Here is an 18,329-nt window from a genome sequence, read left to right as displayed (position 1 = left end):
ATGATGTTCTTGTCTTTCGGAGGAGCTTCGAGGACCCAAATTTCATTGTGGGTGAAGTTGTTCAATTCTTCTTGCATGGCCATCACCCAATCCGAGTCCTCAAGTGCTTCATCTATGCTAGTGGGTTCAATACAAGAAACAAACGAGTAATATTCGCAAAATGAAGCATGCTTAGAGCGAGTTCTTACTCCCTTGGAAGGACTGCCAATGATTTGACCAATTGGATGATCCTTGGAGATGCGACCATGCTTCACTAGCGGTACTTGCGTGGATGCTTGTTGGGGTGGATCATGGGTGACTTGTGCTTGTGGTGAAACATTTTGCTCTTCATGTTCTTGTACTTGGGGTGTTGACGTTGGCGCATTTTCTTGAGATTGTGGATCATCTTTTTCTTGATCTTCATCCACTTGGGGTACCATGGAGGTGCTTGGTGTAGATGAGGAAGGTCCTCCTCCTTGATCATTGCCTTCATGCACCTCTTCCGGCTTGATATCCCCAATGGACATCTTTTTCCAAGCTTCATCAATCTCCTCATCACCTACATTGTCATAGCCAACAACCTCCTCTTGGGAGCCATTAGATTCATCAAACTCCACATCACATGTTTCTTCAACTAACCCGGAAGTTTGATTGAATACTCTATATGCTTTGGAGTTTGATCCATAACCAAGAAAGAAACCTTCATCATATCTACTCTCAAACTTACCGAGCCTTTTCTTCTTATAGATGAAGCATTTGCAACCAAAGACTCGAAAGTAGGATATATTTGGTTTCTTCCCAGTGATGAGCTCATATGGAGTTTTCTTGAGGAGTCAGTGGGGATACACTAAGTTGGATGCATGACACGCCGTATTGATTGCTTCCGCCCAAAACTTCTCGGACGTGCCATAATCATCCAACATTGCTCTTGCTAGGGTGATGAGTGTCTTGTTCTTTCTTTCCACTACTCCATTTTGTTGAGGCGTGTAGGTGGCGGAGAACTCATGCTTGATGCCCTCTTCATCGCACCATTCTTCAATCTTCATATTTTTGAACTCGGTACCGTTGTCACTCCGGATCTTCACAATTGGGGAGTTGTACTCCCTTCGAGCTCTTCTTGCAAATGTCTTGAAGACTTCCGGAGTTTCACCCTTATCGCCTAGAAACATGACCCAAGTATAACGTGAAAAATTATCAACGATTACTAGGCAATAGAGATTACCACCAATGCTCTTGTATGTAGTTGGACCAAAAAGATCCATGTGAAGTAGCTCGAGCGGCTTGGAGGTAGACAACATCGTCTTGATGGGATGATGTGTTGCAACTTGCTTTCCGGCTTGACATGCTTTGCATAGTTTATTCTTGTCAAATGTGACATTCTTCAAGCCAGTGATCATCCCTCTCTTGTGGGCTTTGTTGAGGTTGCTCATGGTCATGAGGACATCCATCGGTCTGTGATAGAGCTAGACCGTGGAAGGAGCAGCGGGCAGCCGCAGCAATGCCTGGCCATGGGAATTCCAATGCAAGGTGAGCTCTCTCCTTCCCTTGCTTATGCCCACCCTGATACCTCTAACCTCTGCCTCCTTCATTACGTAGTGAACGGTAGGTCAGTTTGCCGCGATCCTACATTTGTGTCGTTCTCTGGTGCCTCCTGCAGTCATCATGATTCAAGTGCATATACTAAATAGCCTGCAAAGCGTTCGACGGAATGCTCATGAGGTGAATAGGGACAACAACATGAGGATAGTGGTTGTCTGATCTCCCCGTTGTGCCCTAATAATGCCTATTTCTCTACTAGGTCAGATTCCCCCACCCTAGTATATGTTTACAAAATTGGCATTGCGCACATATCCAGTTTCTTATTTGCATCTCCAGAGCATTCTCTTTGCTTGGTGTTTGTTACGTGGCTTTTGGATTTTATTTTTCATCAATTAGATGATTTCATTTAATGTGCCTGCAACTCATGCTCGCTACTTCCACTGATGCAATAGGATGTCCTGAATCTTGGCAACATGTTATTGGAAGTGACGTCCAAGAAGCCAAACAATGGCTACAGATGGAGGAGGCACCAGGCTCCTCCATGACCTGAAAATTGGTGAATAAAGTTGTAGGTAGATAAATAGTTAGAAAATTTGAACTAGAGATAATTATGATCCAAATGGTAAGGCAAATTTAGTCTCTTCCTTAGTTTAGTGGATAAATTCGCCTGAATCTTTGTCCTTATTTTAATTTCCTACACCATGCAGGAATTTCAGAGAATTCAGCTTCACTTATCCAAGCAGGTACTAAGGAAAAACAATGTTTGTGTGCTAAATTATTTTCTTATGCTATTGAGATTGCGCATCATAGGTTGTAGGTGCAGTGAAATTTTTGAAGCAGAAGAAATAAGTGTGCAACTATATATTTATAGAATAATTATGCTTATATTTGCTGTTACCTTTTGTCATTGCTTTTGAGCTGCCACAATCCATTGTTTCCACATGAGTTTTAGCTATTTCCTTTCGGATGTACCTACCATCTATTGTTCACATTCTTGCCGATTATAGGTTAAATGGCAGAGATTTCTTCCAGAGTAAGTTTCACTTCTCATATGGTAGTTAGATGCAGCCTTAAAAAAATATATAAATGATGACCAATTTTCCAAATTCTATTGCTGTTAGCCATGTAGTATAGTACTAATATTTTTTCAGTTAAAAATCCTGCAGGACATGTACGTCTATATTGGGAAGAAGCCACTCTGGTATTCGTATGTCCAAAAATAATCAAACAAAAATTTCTACGATTCCTTCGCAACGGTGTTGATCTGGTCCGGTGCAGGCAAAGAAGGGGGGCCGTCTCTTGGACCATAGAGTCTCTGATTCACATACTGTTCCTTGCCAATCTCCTCCACATGAGTCAGATGTTCTCATACTGTGCCGCCTCTACCCTCCCTCCATTTCGAGGGGAAAAAATATACTGCTGCTTCGGCACTATTCCTCTTAAGTCAAAAAGGTAACACTCTCGTTTGTTCCATGAAATTTCTCACTGCTCCTCCTGCTGTTCCTGCTTGCCTTTGTGCACCAAAGGTCAATTTTAGTGGATAAATTTGACTGAACATTTGTTCTCATTGTATCTACCTACACCATGTAGGAATTTCAGAGAATGCAGCTTCACTTATCCAAGCATGTACTACTTATGTTGCTTTAGTCCAGATGCACAATTAGGTCCCCATTAATTATTTCCTCTCCATTTTGAATTGGTTTTGAGCCATCAATTGATTTCATCTAATTTTTACTAATGAACTAGGTGAGGAGTTATCCAAAAAGCAAGCTGCTCAAGAAGCTACAATTGGAAAACTGAGGGCACAGGCATGGAATAAAACTTTACGCCATGTCCAGACAACAAAATGCTTTCCTCAGTATGACCAATTATGCTACTTTTTTGTTCTTCTGTTGAAGCTAGTTCGTGAGCTTGAAGAAGAAAAACAACGTTTGAACTCAAAGATCCAGGTAAAAAGAATATGCACTTTGTATATATTTAATATAATCCTAACTGAGTTCTTATCGACTTTTGCGATGCAAAGTAATTAAATTCTGCCTACCTTCTTGCACAGCACGAAAAAATACATGTCTTTGCTGGATTTCATAATATGAATACAGACAAAATCCCTTTGCGTTACTTCTTTTATGACTTGATGCTGTATTTTATTTAAATTGTGGTTTATAACTTCACATCACTGTATTTCATGAGGTAATTTCAAGCTTACAATCAAAGCTTACCTGTACTGTTTACATTTTTTATGATTTAGTTGCAATTATACAAGTTTTTGTCCCGTTATTATCTTTGCATAGATGAGTGAAGTTAGTTCTGTTTCCTGAACATGATGTTATGTTGTCTTCATCAGTTTTTTATTATCTGTCCTCAAAAGTAGGCATGCACTTAGAAATTCTGACTAAACAGGTCGAGGAGACTAAGGTTGAGATCACTAAGAGAGACAAGGCAGCAACTGAGAAGTTGCTTCAAGAAACAATAGAGACTGAACTTGCAGCTCAGAAGGAGTTCTACACCAGTGCTCTTAATGCAGCTAAAGAGGCTGAGGCGTTGGCTGAAGCAAGAGTCAACAGTGAAGCCACACTTCTGCTCCTTTTTTTCTTTTAACATATTGAGCTCCTTTTGCTTTTGTCAGTCACTTAATCAATTGTCTTCTTTAACTATTTTATTATATTTATTTAATGATAAAATTATTTTATACGAGTCAAATCTCTTATTTATTTAATGGTGAAATCCTTTGTATATATTAATTATACTTAAACTTTTATTATATTTTACTTACTTTGCATTTAAAAATTGTTATATTTAATATAAAAAGCTATCTATACCTATTACTAAAGCGAGTAAGGTTTTCATCTAAATTTTTGGTTTGGTCCGTCTTGTGCCATTGACAGATGGGCCTTAGTTTATCTCGTATGCGAGTCGGATTGCCTTTCATCGATAAATCCTAACTCGAACCCGGACAAATCAACCGGATTCCGGACAATCAATACCTCGTATGACCACAACACGGACTATATGTGGAGTAAACGAGCACAAAGTTGATGATATTACTTTATTGATGATATTATGTAAATCTATTATATTACCCGTAGCAATGTACATGCACTATGCTAGTACATAAATAAATATGTTCTTTTTTATTAGCTATCTCTTAATTTTTTACTCTCTACTTGTATAATGATTTCGATCCACTACAAAATTATTGACAAAATAAATTGATACTAGCGACAACGCTATGTTTCGAATCGACAAGGTATCCGGATTCGAACTATTCGTTTTACATTCGTATTCGATAAGATCCGTATTCGTATTCGGATTAAAATATGGTAAAAGATGATATCCGGATTCGATTTCATCCGTATTCGATCCGAATCCATCCTTAGTTGATCTAACGAAAAGGCTACCTATTTTGGGGCCTATTGGAAGGACCCATTTCTCAAAAGAAAAAGTCCACGCCAAGCTGGAAAAAAACCTCGATAAAATTCAACCTGCAATTGGTCTGGGCTGGGCCACTAGATCAAAGTTGGTTCGACCTAAGGTGGGCCTTACGGCCATGGCGGGCCGTGCGCTGCTTGCTGGGCGAGCTGGCGGCTGTCGATGGCTCAAGCTCTCGTATCCCTTGCTCTGATGGCTGAGCCGAAGCCTCCTCGATCTCGTTCATGCATGCAGCTAGGAGTAAACAGATCGGACAAGGACGGATATTACTGATATCGTATTTGTTTTCATATTTTTGTTCGAATACGGAGTCGAATACAGATAGTACTAGTTTTTGCCGGATAAGATTGCAATGGATGTCGACATCATAAAAATATAACTTTTGAGTATTCGGATACGGATCGCTTATGGATATTGAATAATCAAAATCGGATACCAACAGTTAAAAACTCTTTCAGACCAGATCGAATTCGAATACAGTCGGGAAATATCCGTACCATTTACATCCCTACCTGCAGCAAGGATGGAAATGGTAAGAAAATAGGAAAATGATTATCCAAGATATCCGAATCCGTATCTGTGCGAATTCGATCTGTTTCTATTCTAAGAGATAGAATCTGGAAGGGAACATAAATACGGTTATTCGAGATATCCGAATCTGTATTCGTGCAAATCCGACCCGTTTCCAACCTTACTGCAGCGGAGAGGGTGGTTGAGCTCTACTTGTAAGGGCTCCTTCAACAAGGGGCGACTTTGCCGGTTAAAATAATATTTTATTTGATGAATAGTGTAAAAAACATCTCGCTAGCGATGGATCAGTAACCTATCTCATGCGTCTTCCCCTCTCACACGCACGTTTCATGAAGCTCTCCACGCCAGTCTCTCGTCACTTCTCTCTCCGTCCTCTCTCCTCCACGTTCGCCACCGACGTCGCCACTCCTTTGGAGGAGACCTAATCACACTGCTTGTAGCCGAGTGATGAGTATGGCAGCACGAGGGGCCTTCATTGACTTTGACTAACCAGGTTGTTCAGACACAGCCAGGAATGTACTCAAATCCAAGTCAGAGCTTACGCGTGTGCTACCGATTCAAAAACTACGTAGGCACTGGCTGTGGTCGTGGACTGACTAGGCCCGACCAGAGTCCCCTTATAGCATGCAAATGTGTTGAACAGGTCAGAGTCGTGGTGACAAAACAATGTTCCAGAATAAAATAAAAATAACCCAAACAAGATAAATAAAATAGAATGTTCCAAAATAAAATAAATAAAATGCTCTTTTATCTTGTATTGGAACATTTTGTTTTGTTCTAGAATATTATTATTTTCAATGGATATGTACGATAGTATGACGGCTAGTCGCACAATGAATAAACATCCTGCACAGTTATGGACCTAGTACGCCCGTTCATCTCAAAAAATCTCGGTTCCATTCACACATGGGCCTGACGGAGCTGGTGTAGTGGCTCAAAACTAAGGCTCACATGCCATTTTCTTTTTTTTAGAGAGGACGGCACACACATGCCAATTAATTATGATATTCCTTAAATGGTACTGACTATATATATTATATAGTTGTTTTAATTTATTTTAAATATTTCTGATAATTTTTTATAACAACATGCAGAACAAAGGACATGCATTATTATTTTTTCATATTGGGGATGTCCATGGAAATACATGAAACTCTACCATTAAATAGTGTCTACTAAGAACCTTCTACTTAATTACAAGATGTTTTGTAGCTGGAGGTTCCAAAGGTTGCACTTGGCCAACAATGAAAATGGCCCTTGTGGTTCTATAAATAGGGCATAAACCATAGAAGCCAACCTAAACCTTAGTAGAGTGCCATCCATTCGCAAGCCCTGCAACGGGCTCTGGCCCGACGCTCCAATGCTTGGGGCCAAATCATTGCTGCAAATAAGTAACATCAATATTAATATACGAAAGTTAATATTCATGTCTTCATTCATATATATAAAAGTTAAAAAAATATCAATAACATATCACAACATAAATTGACAGTGAGCATATATTCATCAATATCATGGATCCATAAACCAACATGTATGAATAAACTAACATTATTGCTCTCACCACTATATCGCACCGTACATTCATCAATCCATGCATCCATAGGGCATAAGGAGGAGGACTCATCTCGGAGGAGGATGCCGAGGCCCGGGAGGAGGCCGTCGATGGAGGAGGCCGTCGATGGAGGAGGCCGAATCGGTGGAAGAGGTGCGTCGGTGGAGCAGGCCGAGCCAGTGGAGGAGGAGCAGCGGCGGCGGCACCGGGTCCGCGTCGGGGAGGGGCGCCGGTGTTAGATGAGGAGCGGTGATGATAGCCACATGCCGGATCTAGAGGGGCGCAACATCAACGGCCCGCGCAAGAGCATTGAAGGGCGACGTCCAAAGAGGAAGTGAAGCGTCCCCTCATAAGAGAAGACTTAAATGTGATACAATATCAGTCCCAGGAGGCTGATAAAACATTTATTACATCAGATGGTACATCACCGTACAACTCTACGCGGTAATGGGCAATGAAGCACCACTATAGCGAGGACAACAACTACAACCCAAACAAGAACATGAAGCACGAAGAGGTCATCAGAGTCTTGCGCCATACGGAGCTTACTGCGGGTGACCCTATCCACAGGCAAGGTTGGGTGCAGAACGGAACCCCTACTCAACGTCCTCGGGAATAAAGTCTGGATCTTCCTCTGTAAAAATTAAGCAAGGGGTGAGTACAAACGTACTCAGTAAGTCCAACCACACCCACGGAGGGGGTATAAATAGAATACATGCACAGGATAGATCAATGATAAGGCTAGGGTTTTATTTGCGGAAAGCTAATTTTTATGCATGGGTTTATTTTGAAACAAAGTTTTTCTTAAAACAAATATTTAGTCACTGCACGGGGTTGATCCACATTGGATCCCAGTTTATGAGTTGCTACTGGACTCCCCGTCCACCGTAGCACACGGCACAGCTGCTGGACACTTTCCAAAACAACTCACGCCAACTCGTCTATTCCCAGAAGAAATACTAGTTGTGTGACCAAGCCATAACTCGCCCAGTACCGTGGGCACGGCTATTCGAATAGATTTTAACTCTGCAGAGGTGTGCAACTTTACCCACAAGCGGGATACCACAGCACGATCACCTTAGTGTCGGTGCAGATCCCAACAAAGCCATTACCCACCTTAGCTAAACCTGACTAGCCACCACGGAATCCACCAAGGTGTCATTGACCTATCACCGAGGTTTTACCGGGGCATAAGTCACACAGAGCTTATCCCTTCTCCTTGGTCATCCGTTGCTCTCAGCTCTCCTGATGGCTATCAGACTAACTAGTGGGGTTTATGCTAAGCCGTTGCCACATACAACGGTCGAGTGGTTTGCATGATAGTGGTGTTAGACAAAATGACACATCAACTCGGTCCTTAATTGTGACAAGATGGATATCACCCAACTTTTCTCAACCACACAGGTACGAGCCCACCTTTTGGCAATTCACACAGAAGTGCCATCCATCTCATCTGAACTCATCTTTCTTTTAGTTTCCAAAAATTCCACATTTTTTCCCTCCCCACACACTCACACATTTTACTTTTATAAAACAAGTCGTACCATGTTCAAGGTACTAAGCGTTCTAGCAGCGATTAACATCCAAATAGAATAAAACGTATTTAGACATTAATCTATGTGGTCAAGGAATGGTTATCACAAATCAAGGGGTGGCTATCCAACCATGTTTTCAGCAAAATATATGCAGTTTTGTAAAATAGGCTAATAGATTGTGTTTATAAAATTGGGACAAAATATGCATCAAAGGATGAGATTGAACTTGCAGTTCTCAAAGCCGTCCGGGAAATAATGATCGAGGTACTGTCCTTCGGGTTCGGGGTCACGGAACTAGTCCTCGCACACTTGCTCGCGGTACTACTCGTCGACGAGTTCTCCCTCGTTCACACCGTGATCTACGACGCACACAAGCAAGCACACAATAAAGAAAAAGTAAATAAAGGTTTTACCGTTGAGCTCGAATCAGGAAAAATGAAGATAGGAAGACTATTTTCAGGAGATTTTCTAATGGCACAGCTGAAATTATGTTAGGGATGGCATGGTCAAATTTCAGGTCAATCGGGAGAATGTTTGGCTCATGAAATGATGTATTAACGAGGTGTTTAGGGGCCACACAGGGATCCAAGGACCTATTGGTAAATACTTTGGAGGTGGTAAGGGCTTGATTAGAATTTCCAGAAATATTAGGATCACTCTAGAAAATAGGAGGGGTCTATTTATGAATATTTTGTATAGTGGAAGGGTTAGTTTCTGAAAAAAAAGAAGAAAGGAGGGCCCCTTTAGTAAAAGAACTAGAGAGATGGGAGGGCTCTTAATAGAATAGAAAGAAAGGGAGGGGGTTTTGGCAAATTTGTCATCTTCTTCTTCCTCTCGATCTGCAGATCAGAGGAGGCGCAGGAGGGGGGGGCAGCCTTGGGCCGGCTGCCCTGGGGACACTAGGGAGGCCGGGAAGGAGGGGAAAAGGGAGAGGAGAGCGAGGGGGTTCGATTCCCCACCGTGGCTCGGGCTGGGGTGGAGCGAGGCGGGCTGCCCACGGCGGCAGGCGGAGAGCGGCGGCTATGGCTGTGGCGGCGGCGTTGCAGGCTTGGGAATGGGCCGAGCGGTGGTGAGGGCGGTTGTGGTGGGGGAGAGTTGCGCGCCGGCCTATTTATAAGCGAGGAAAGGCGGTGGAGACTGGGGGGGCGCTGGTGGCCGGCGGCCAGCAAGCTCTGCTGAGCTTTAATGGAGGTGGGGTCGATTCGGTGGCGCTAAGGCGACGGCGGCGTGGATGCGCGCAGGTGGGCGGTGGCGCGTAGCGGGGAGGCGTGGCCAGGGGAGGAGGGGCGCTGTACGTTGCTCGATGGCCGGCGGCAATGGCGGGGCGCCGTTCATGGCTCTGCTCGCGAGCGAGTGCGAGAGCTCGGGCGTTGAGGCGGCACAAGGCGACGGGACGAGTCGGGCAGGGCGAGCGGCCCGGCGAGCATCCCGGCCGCGTGGTGCGCGTGGGCGCACAGTCGCGCGCGTGCAGCGCGTGGACGGTAACACAGGAAGAGAGCTGCGCGTGTGCAGAAAAGGAGGGAGGGAGAGAGAAGAAAGAAGGAAAAGAAATGGAGAAAAAGAAAAATGAAAAGGGAGAAAAAGAGAAGGAGAAAAAAAAGGAGAGGAAAGAAAAAGAGAAAAAGGAGAAAAAGAAAAGGAGGCGCCGACGGGATTCACAGCGTCGGTCGCAAGCCGGGCGTGGCGTCGACGAGAAGCGACGCGCACGAGAAACGAGGAGAACAGGGAAAGTTTAAACGATGCTTGATTTCGGTGTCAGGACAGATATTAGATTTTTGGTGACCGGACGACGAATTGCCGGAAAAGATTCGAGCTCGGCGATGAAAATATTTTGAAAAAAAAATATTTTTAGCGGGCAATTTATTTGGGCGGATTTTCGGGATGTTACAGGAAGTTACTAGGTGATTTTCAAATAAAGAAGCTCCTCCATATGACTTGGAGTAACGAGCAACTAATATCCGTTACCATTATTTATCTTATTGGTAACAACCGTTAACAACAACCATTACTCGTTGAAAATCATTTGTAGCGGGCAAAATGTGCCTGTAACCATTATCAAATCATTGGTAATGGTCATTAACAAGCTTGTTACCAATGATATTAGTAACGGTTGTAGATGAAATCCGTTACCTCTATCTTGTCATTGGCAACGAGCCTCATTGTTGCCCAAATCGGGCACGGCTTGGGGTCTTATTGGTAACGAGCTTTATTAAATTTTGTTATGGTTTATTGCTCCTTGTAACGGACAACTTATGCCCGTTACTAATGCCGTATTACCTAATTTTGTTTTTTACACAGTGAAAGTGATCAGAGTATAAGAGGATACTGTAGACCTGTAATGTTAGAGATGAAACACAATAGCATACAAATCAAGCTTGTTAATTTAATGCTGAAAATACGTATAGGTAGTAGTTAAGACACTACTTGTGTTTACTGGACTTTTTTATTCTATCTGTGAACTTCAAGTCATAAATCTACTTGTGTTTACTGGACTTTTTTATTGCTCCGTATCATCTATTCCGTCCGTTCAATTGGTTGCTTGGCTTGTCGTTTAGTGGATCTTTCCGCCCTGGCCCCGGATCCTTCCTTGGGCAAACCGGGCGGCACCGGGGCTCGTGGTACGCGCTTCACCGCCGCCGACGTCGGCGCGGCGTGAACCTTCCCGCCGCCGCCTTCCTTGGGCTTCCCAGGGCGCCCCTTGGGAGGCTGCGGAGCGCGGCCCACGGGCCTCGCCGCCCGCAGCTCGGCCGCCGCAACCGCGTCGTCCACTTGGTGCAGCAGCACACTCGTGGCTGCATCGATGCCGTCGTCGTCGGCGCCGCATCCCGATGCTTCGTCGTGGTACGGACTACGGAGCTGCCGCCGCGATGGGTCTCAGGGCTCTCGCCGCCCGCAGGCGGACGGAAGGCGGAGAAGGCCGGTACAGCGGCCGCAGAAGCCCGACGCTGGAGGACGACGTTCCGTACCGCAGGAGCTGGAGCTGGAGCGGGAGGGTGAGCGAAGACGACGACGACACTATGGCGTCAAGACTCAAGATCGCTCGAGCTCTGGGTGGTTTGATCTGGTCGGGACTGGATGCCCTTGTGTGTCGATGGGTGGCAGGGTGGGTGGGTGGATGGATGCATCCGATGCATGCAGCTGCCCTAGCCAATGGCGCCCCTATTTGTAACGGATGATCTGAGAGGACGTACGGAGCGCGAGAGGGACTGGACAGCCGGACACGTCGCGTTTGACTTTTAAGTTTTAACGGCTGCAAAAGTCACCTGCGCTGCACGTGTGTTCAGACACGGAGAACTCGATGGCATGACTGTACGAGGTCCACTCAAGAATTTGTGTGTTCTTTACCGAACGGGCCATCATAGTGTTGGACGGAAGTACCGGTTCAGAAACGACACTCTTTGATATGGTCACTGATGCGCCGCCCGTCTCCCTCGCATCAAAATCCATGTGCCGTGTCCGCGTGTATGCTGCGTCGTATTAATTGTTATATACAAAGATTGTCAGGATCAGATCCAAATTCCAAAGTAGGATCTTTTTTGCTTTACACAGTCAAATCGTACGACAACCGGATTGTAAGATCATCCTACACTAGTGTAGAAATGGTTTTCAAGAGTGGGTGACAACATATTTTAGGAGCGGCTGTGGTATCCACCTTTAACTTTTGGAGCTAAAATACTATTTTTAGCGGCAGGTAATACGCCTACCCTTAAAAACATATTTTAAGGAACAAATATGGTATCCTCATATAACTTTTGTAGCTAAAAATACTATTTTTAAAGGCGGATAACACATTTACCCTTAAAAATGATTTTTAAGGGCGAGTCATGGGTCGAATCGCCTACCTCAAGTCTCACACGTACGTTCCTTACCACCACACTAAACAGTCACTTGTGATTCTATATGATATACTATTATTTCATATTAACTATGAAATTGATTGGGAGGGGCAGGTGTCGCCATCACCCACCCCTACAAATTCGTTTCTAAGAGTGGGTGATACCATGATATGCTCCTAAAGATATTTTTTATTTTATCCAAAAGTTTATTTAAATATTTACGTATAGAAAATAAAAAAGTAAAAATTCTATGCTATGGCTATTGTGAATTATAGAAATAACAAAAATATGCTCGTACAGTGCATATAAAGGTTAATATTGTGTAAATCTCAAAATATGACTTGAGTTATACGAGATACTATATAGCTAATAGAGAACTTATAATAAATTTTAGACCGTTAAATAATCTTAAATGAAAAGGTGATCAACTACAAAGGTTTAGATCTCGTCATTCTCGACAATTTTGATATAAAGCTTGAATTCATTCGTGATCGTATGACAATTTTGTTATCTTGCACACGGCTTGCATAAATTTTCTGATAGAACAATATGCCAGCTCTCATGATCTAAAATGCCACACCACCTCTTCTTCACCGGAAAAGGTAAAATTACCAGCTCATAGACACTGTTACTTTCTAGACTAAGATGACAACACACATACTGAATACTAAAGGAAGCAACAAAATTGCATGGATAATATATTGATATGCCAAATCTCAAAACTGTTACATTTCTCTTGGTAGTGTAGTGCTGATGCTAAATTACTAGTGCATCACACAAGCTGATGAGAGAGGGCACTGATTTGGAGAAGGGGTGCTATACCCACAAAACACACGGGTAGAATGCAGTTAGGCAAGTTCTTTCTCACTCCACTTCTGACAAGAGGTAGGACCATCTGAAAAGAAGAGTAACAAACCAAGACAGAAATAAACAAAAAAACTGTCAATAACACCGAACCTCGTGCTAATGGCAAGATGACAAATACATTGTTTTGCCTATCAAGAACCATATTATTCCATAATATAGAAACATAGTGTTGCCTGAAATGTATTATTTTACATAATCCAGAATCATATTATTGCCTATTAAGGAAAAAGATTGCATGCAACGCTTATATACTACATAACGAAAAGCATAAAATTTTCTAAATTGCTTCACGTGAACATTTGAAATGCTAGTTGGATAGTATTTAAATGCCTATTGAAATTTATTAAAATACTAATGATAAACATGTGTGCAACTAGTTTCAGAACTGCTAGACAAAAAACTGTCATTCATGCTGAAAAATGATAACAGTCATGCGGAAAATAAATTCAATAAAAAGGAGATGCACCTGTGTAGTGCCAGAAGGCCTCAAGATTTGGGGGGCAGACCCAAATCTCTATATTGGTTGCACCTTACCTATGCACCACCTCCCTAGGGTTTCGATTTCACTCTACACACTGCATCTAAAACATCAAAACAATCCAGGCATAGGCTAGCAAATTAATTTGTGCAAGGGGCTGTTAAAAAACATCAGGAGTGCACGACCTCACCTCTCACCTAATCCATTGTAGCACCCTCATATCACTCCGAATGAAAAAACATTGTTTTGCTTGCTGTATTGCACCAATTTGCCTATGAAAAAACATTTAATTGTTTGCTATATTGGACTAATCTGACTAGAGAAATTCAATTAATTGCATGCTGTATTGCACTAATCTGTTTAGAGGAAATTTATTTAATTGCACAACAATAAGAAGCAATCAGACACACAACAAATGACATTACGTATAGACTACATTCTAGCAATTTAGTGCATTGCATACGTCTAGTAGATGAATGATAATCCAGCTAATTGTTTTGAACTACTTATGATACTGCATACTGAAGAAAATTGCACTATCCTGCCAAGCAAATAGAAATATCAACTCTCCCAGACTAACTGCACAAGGTAACTCCTCTCTGGCTGACCTCGTTGATCTGCTTGACTCTACTGTATTTTGCTGATTTTGGTCTCCTACAAAAATGTTACAGTAAATAGGTTCAATGTAGGTAACATGTAGTGACAACCACATAAGAGAAAAAAAAGATGTAGTAAAAAATTGCAAGATTTCACTACTGAACTGCAATTGTTCCCCCCACATACGTGCATGAATATGCTGAGAAAAATTGCCAATTGATTTGCTTGTTTTGCTTACTGTGGATCACTGGTTTACCAATTTAATTACACATTTTTGCCTCTGGCTATTTTGTGATGCCCCCTGCCTATTTTGTGATCAAATGCTAGCTAGTCTTGAATGCATCTTTTTTTTTACTAGCTACATAGCACCTATTTGCCAGCTATACTCCCCTAATTTGCTTGCAGAATAACACTATTTTGCTTACTGAATTGTAGGTGAAACAATAGGAGATGCAGGGTTATGTATGACTATGATTTTCTAGGAGTCAATGCAGGAACCTATGAAGCAAACCTCCATTCTGCCCGCAACTAGCCCCTATCAAGATATGACTAGCTCGTACTGTAATCCATGCATGCACTGAAGAAAAAAGAAAGAGTCATTGAATTACTGACGATATGCTATATGAAGCATGCAAACTTGCCTAGCTATCTCAGTAAAAAGAAGCTCAAACAAAAAGGCCTCGATTTCCTTCCAATTGTTGGTACTACATGTACTAAGTTGTTGGATAGCATGACCTAATAATTATAATATAATTCAGTATTATATCATTTCTATGTTGCAAAATATGGAATAGTTATAAAAAATTCACACAAAGAGAAGCTCAAATGGAGACACAATGTGATCGCTACCACAATCTACTTAATCAACGATGACGATCAACACAAACAAACTCATATCTATACAAAGTGCTAATGCGCAAAAAAAGTTAATAGCAAACCAATTTAGCCGTCCTTTCTACCCTCCTTGTTGTCCCATTTTTGAGATAGTACTTTGCCTAATTAATAGCAAATTATTTCCTATCTAACATCATATTAATACCTGTCCATAATAAAAAAGTTGCTTAGAAGCAACAAGCAGCAAATCAGAACCAACCCACCTGGGGAGATCGCAGCACATCAGCTGCCAGCGCCACTTGGGGACGTGACGGGGCGGCCGTTCTCGCAGCAGTGGAAGCCGACGTCGAGGAAGGGGGCAGTCCCTGGAGTCGTCCCCAACGTATGCATCCTTCTGCCCCATCCCTACCATCACACCAGTGCGGCAAGGGCGGCCAACAATGCTAGGAAAAAAAAGCCCTCGGTGCATCATCACCGGCCAACCCAACCTGCAAAATTAAACACAACTTCAAATTGGTATAGTTGCATTGGGGGATGAAAGATGTAACCCTGGTAAAAGGGATGCAGTTCCTGACCTTGACCATGACCTTGACCATTCCAGTTCCATTGTCACAGATAAGAGGCTGGATATCCTCACCGTCAGCCATTTCCTACAGGTACTTTGCAAAAGGTAGCACAACTGCAAAAGGTAGCACAATTGCTGCTGCCGCTTGTTGATTCCCCGACATTTGCCGCCATACTGGGTGTGATATCAGCTGCAATGGATGGAAATTGCCAAAACTGTCAGAAACACAAAGTGTATGCGCTGAAAACAATCTGACTGTAATTTTTAGAAAATGCTGACAGGTTGGTGTATTCTATTCGCAGCAACAGACAATTCTCTGATCATTCGTTCTCTGTATATACCATCCTATATAGATATCTATGCGGCTATAAAATCTGTTAGCTATGAATTGGGATTTAACATATGCACTAGTTTGTTTGTCAGGAAAGCTATCTAGTTTGTTTAACATATGAATTGGGATTTAACAAGCAGTTCCTATCCTAGCGTTGGTTGACCACACTTGAGATGTATCTAACCATGATTAGTCCCTCCCAACTGAAGAGAATCAAATAGATAGACAGAATTCATTGGACCCTGCTCCTGCATTCCTTCTTCTCAAGAGAAAACTAGATTCAACACACAACAGAGCCAGCCTGGAGAGTGGAGACAGTTAGGTCTATGCTAGTATTGGAGAGACGGGATCCCCATGGCCCATGCTATTACGATATGCCAAATCGATTAATAAAATTCCCTGGCGTGCATTATTATTATTACAGGTAGAAACATAGGGCTACATTTTTCATGTTGCTAGTTTTAGGCTTATGTGCGAGTGGCGGCCGAATGAGTGTGAAGAACTGAGAAAGTTTGAGATACTTTTTTTTTGTGGTTTTCAGTTCCTTCCTTGCCACTACCCACTACTAACTGCATTGCAGGTGGAGGGAACTGCTAAAGAGCGTGCCAATGTCCAAAACGAGTAAGAAAAAGGTTAATATATAGGGGCAAGCGCAATAATCCGCCATCGGTTTTTCTGACCTGCAGAAACGGGGGGAGAGCTTTCAGTTTCCGTGAGCCACTAAAGGCTCTGCAAAATAAATCAGTTGCAATGAGATGAGCTGCTCCCATGATTCCTGGCTATATATAGCGAAACAAAACTGTCGTGTGCTTGTTTTGAGGAGCGGAGGAAGCAAACGAGTAGTAGCAGTCACTGGTACGCTGGAGACCAGGAAAGGACTCCCCAGCCAGCTGACTGCTGCGCTCCACCCAGAAATGGAACGGGCCCTAGAGATCTGAAGCTGACACCGTGCCTGTAAGTGAAATCACAGCAGGAACCGGAGGGATTCGCGACAGAGAGACGCGATCTGAGTTGCGCCGCTGCACTTGGTGTACAAAACAAACAAATCCCAGTAATAAGCTAGCTAGCTAGCTAATGGAGGCAAGGCAAAGCGGATCAGCCACCCTAGGTTTGGGGCAATCCCTCGGGTCCCCGGGGTAGGGTAGATCAGATGAGTGCCACTGGGAGTAGGAGGGGGAAGGATTGGAATGGGTAGTGAAGGTTACCTGGACTGGACTTGATGGAGTAGAATCGGCCGGAGAGGGAAGAGGTTGATCTGATCTGAGAAATCCGATCCGATCTGATGCGATGCGATCCTCAAAGGAATGGATGGGTCTTGTGCTGAAGCAGTCAAGCTGCTTGCGAGCAGAGGGGCGGCGGGCGGTGGTGGTGGAGTGGAATTCCAGCCCAGACGGGAAGGGGAAGTGGGAGGGGGAGGCCAGAAGCTTAGGGGCAGCTCTGACTCTGCAGCAGCAGATGGGCCGCTCCGCTCGCGGCCGACGGGGACGGGAGAGGAAGACGCCATCACCCCCCATTAAAGTCAAGCAGGCCGAAGATGAGGCGAGGAGCTCCTCAGGGAGGTCGGCGGTGCAGTCCTCTCCGCCGATGGCCTCGGCGACGGAGGCGATGAGCTGCGGTGTCGTCGCGACGTGGGCCGGGGACGACCTTGGGGGCGGGGTAGGTGTCTTGCGGTAGTGCGGGCGTGGAGGGGCGCGGGCCCTGGGGGCGGCGGCGGCGGATCTGCCGAGGAAGGAGGCAGACGACCTATGGGGAAAGCGTGGGTGGGTGTGGTGTGGCGGTGGGGAATGGGACCGTTCCAATTAAATGCTGCTTTGTTGGATGTTGGACGGATCAGCCGGCCGTTCCAATCGATCAAAATACGGCAGGCTGTAGACAAGTCATTACCAAAAAAATGATAGGACGCTTACATTATTTTACAGATCAAAGAAAGCTTCTTTTGATCACTGATGGAACACACATATAAATAGTATTATATGCACTAGTTACACCTAGTGTCTAACAAACGTTTTTTTTTTGCTCCGATTAATCTAACTCCATTTGTTGGACGCTTTGCTTTAGCTAGAAGCACGGTACGGCACAGCGTTGAAGGTTGAAGAAGAAGCTAGCGCCATTAGTTGTGGTCCCCGCCATTGCTGCCGTTGCCTTCCTTGGGCTTCTTCTTCTTGCCGGGGTCGTCTCCCTTAGGAGGACGAGCGCCTCTCCGCGCCGCCAGCGGGTCCGCCGCCGGCACACTCGTCGCAGCGGCGCCGTCGT

General features: G+C 43.8%; 2 protein-coding genes across 20 annotated transcripts; one reads left to right on the top strand and one right to left on the bottom strand.

Annotated features, from left to right (window-relative positions):
- The first annotated feature begins 1,400 nt into the window (after positions 1–1,400).
- LOC120679744 lies at positions 1,401–3,992 on the top strand. 12 transcript variants are annotated; one of them, XM_039961398.1, is made up of 8 exons: positions 1,401–1,506; positions 1,576–2,140; positions 2,226–2,261; positions 2,685–2,719; positions 2,797–2,970; positions 3,109–3,144; positions 3,265–3,467; positions 3,919–3,992. In XM_039961398.1, exons 2-7 carry the CDS (start codon positions 2,129–2,131, stop codon positions 3,266–3,268), a joined length of 297 nt encoding a protein of 98 aa, XP_039817332.1. In that variant the 5' UTR covers positions 1,401–1,506; positions 1,576–2,128; the 3' UTR covers positions 3,269–3,467; positions 3,919–3,992. The 12 variants fall into 12 exon arrangements, 2 of the variants coding, with proteins under 2 accessions (XP_039817332.1, XP_039817331.1); XR_005677303.1 differs by having other exon boundaries at positions 2,670–2,970; XR_005677304.1 differs by having other exon boundaries at positions 1,576–2,261; positions 2,670–2,719.
- Positions 3,993–12,971: 8,979 nt separating this feature from the next.
- Positions 12,972–17,856, bottom strand: LOC120679035. Of its 8 annotated transcripts, XR_005676938.1 has the most exons (7): positions 17,282–17,855; positions 15,756–15,935; positions 15,444–15,668; positions 14,358–14,403; positions 13,940–14,021; positions 13,738–13,852; positions 12,972–13,299 (listed from the first exon to the last, which is right to left on the bottom strand). XR_005676938.1 is itself a non-coding variant. In XM_039960522.1 (5 exons), exons 2-5 carry the CDS (start codon positions 15,785–15,787, stop codon positions 13,835–13,837), a joined length of 321 nt encoding a protein of 106 aa, XP_039816456.1. In that variant the 5' UTR covers positions 15,788–15,935; positions 17,282–17,856; the 3' UTR covers positions 12,994–13,834. The 8 variants fall into 8 exon arrangements, 1 of the variants encoding a protein (XP_039816456.1); XR_005676936.1 differs by having other exon boundaries at positions 13,738–14,021; positions 17,282–17,854; XR_005676939.1 differs by lacking the exon at positions 13,940–14,021 and having other exon boundaries at positions 17,282–17,854.
- Positions 17,857–18,329: the final 473 nt, after the last annotated feature.

Source organism: Panicum virgatum, chromosome 6N (assembly GCF_016808335.1).
Source record: "Panicum virgatum strain AP13 chromosome 6N, P.virgatum_v5, whole genome shotgun sequence".
NCBI lineage: Eukaryota > Viridiplantae > Streptophyta > Magnoliopsida > Poales > Poaceae > Panicum > Panicum virgatum.
This window is presented reverse-complemented; position numbering and strand designations above follow the sequence as displayed.

Excerpts from the sequence above, each read along its gene's own strand:
- LOC120679035 (XM_039960522.1), bottom strand. The coding sequence starts at position 15,787 with ATGGAACTGGAATGGTCAAGGTCATGGTCAAG. Across the intron at positions 15,669-15,755 it reads TGGTCAAGGTCATGGTCAAG|GTTGGGTTGGCCGGTGATGA; the intron begins GTCAGGAACTGC and ends TTAATTTTGCAG. Across the intron at positions 14,404-15,443 it reads ATGTGCTGCGATCTCCCCAG|GAGACCAAAATCAGCAAAAT; the intron begins GTGGGTTGGTTC and ends ACATTTTTGTAG.
- LOC120679744 (XM_039961397.1), top strand. Across the intron at positions 2,720-2,796 it reads ATTGGGAAGAAGCCACTCTG|GCAAAGAAGGGGGGCCGTCT; the intron begins GTATTCGTATGT and ends GGTCCGGTGCAG. Across the intron at positions 2,971-3,108 it reads ATTCCTCTTAAGTCAAAAAG|GAATTTCAGAGAATGCAGCT; the intron begins GTAACACTCTCG and ends TACACCATGTAG.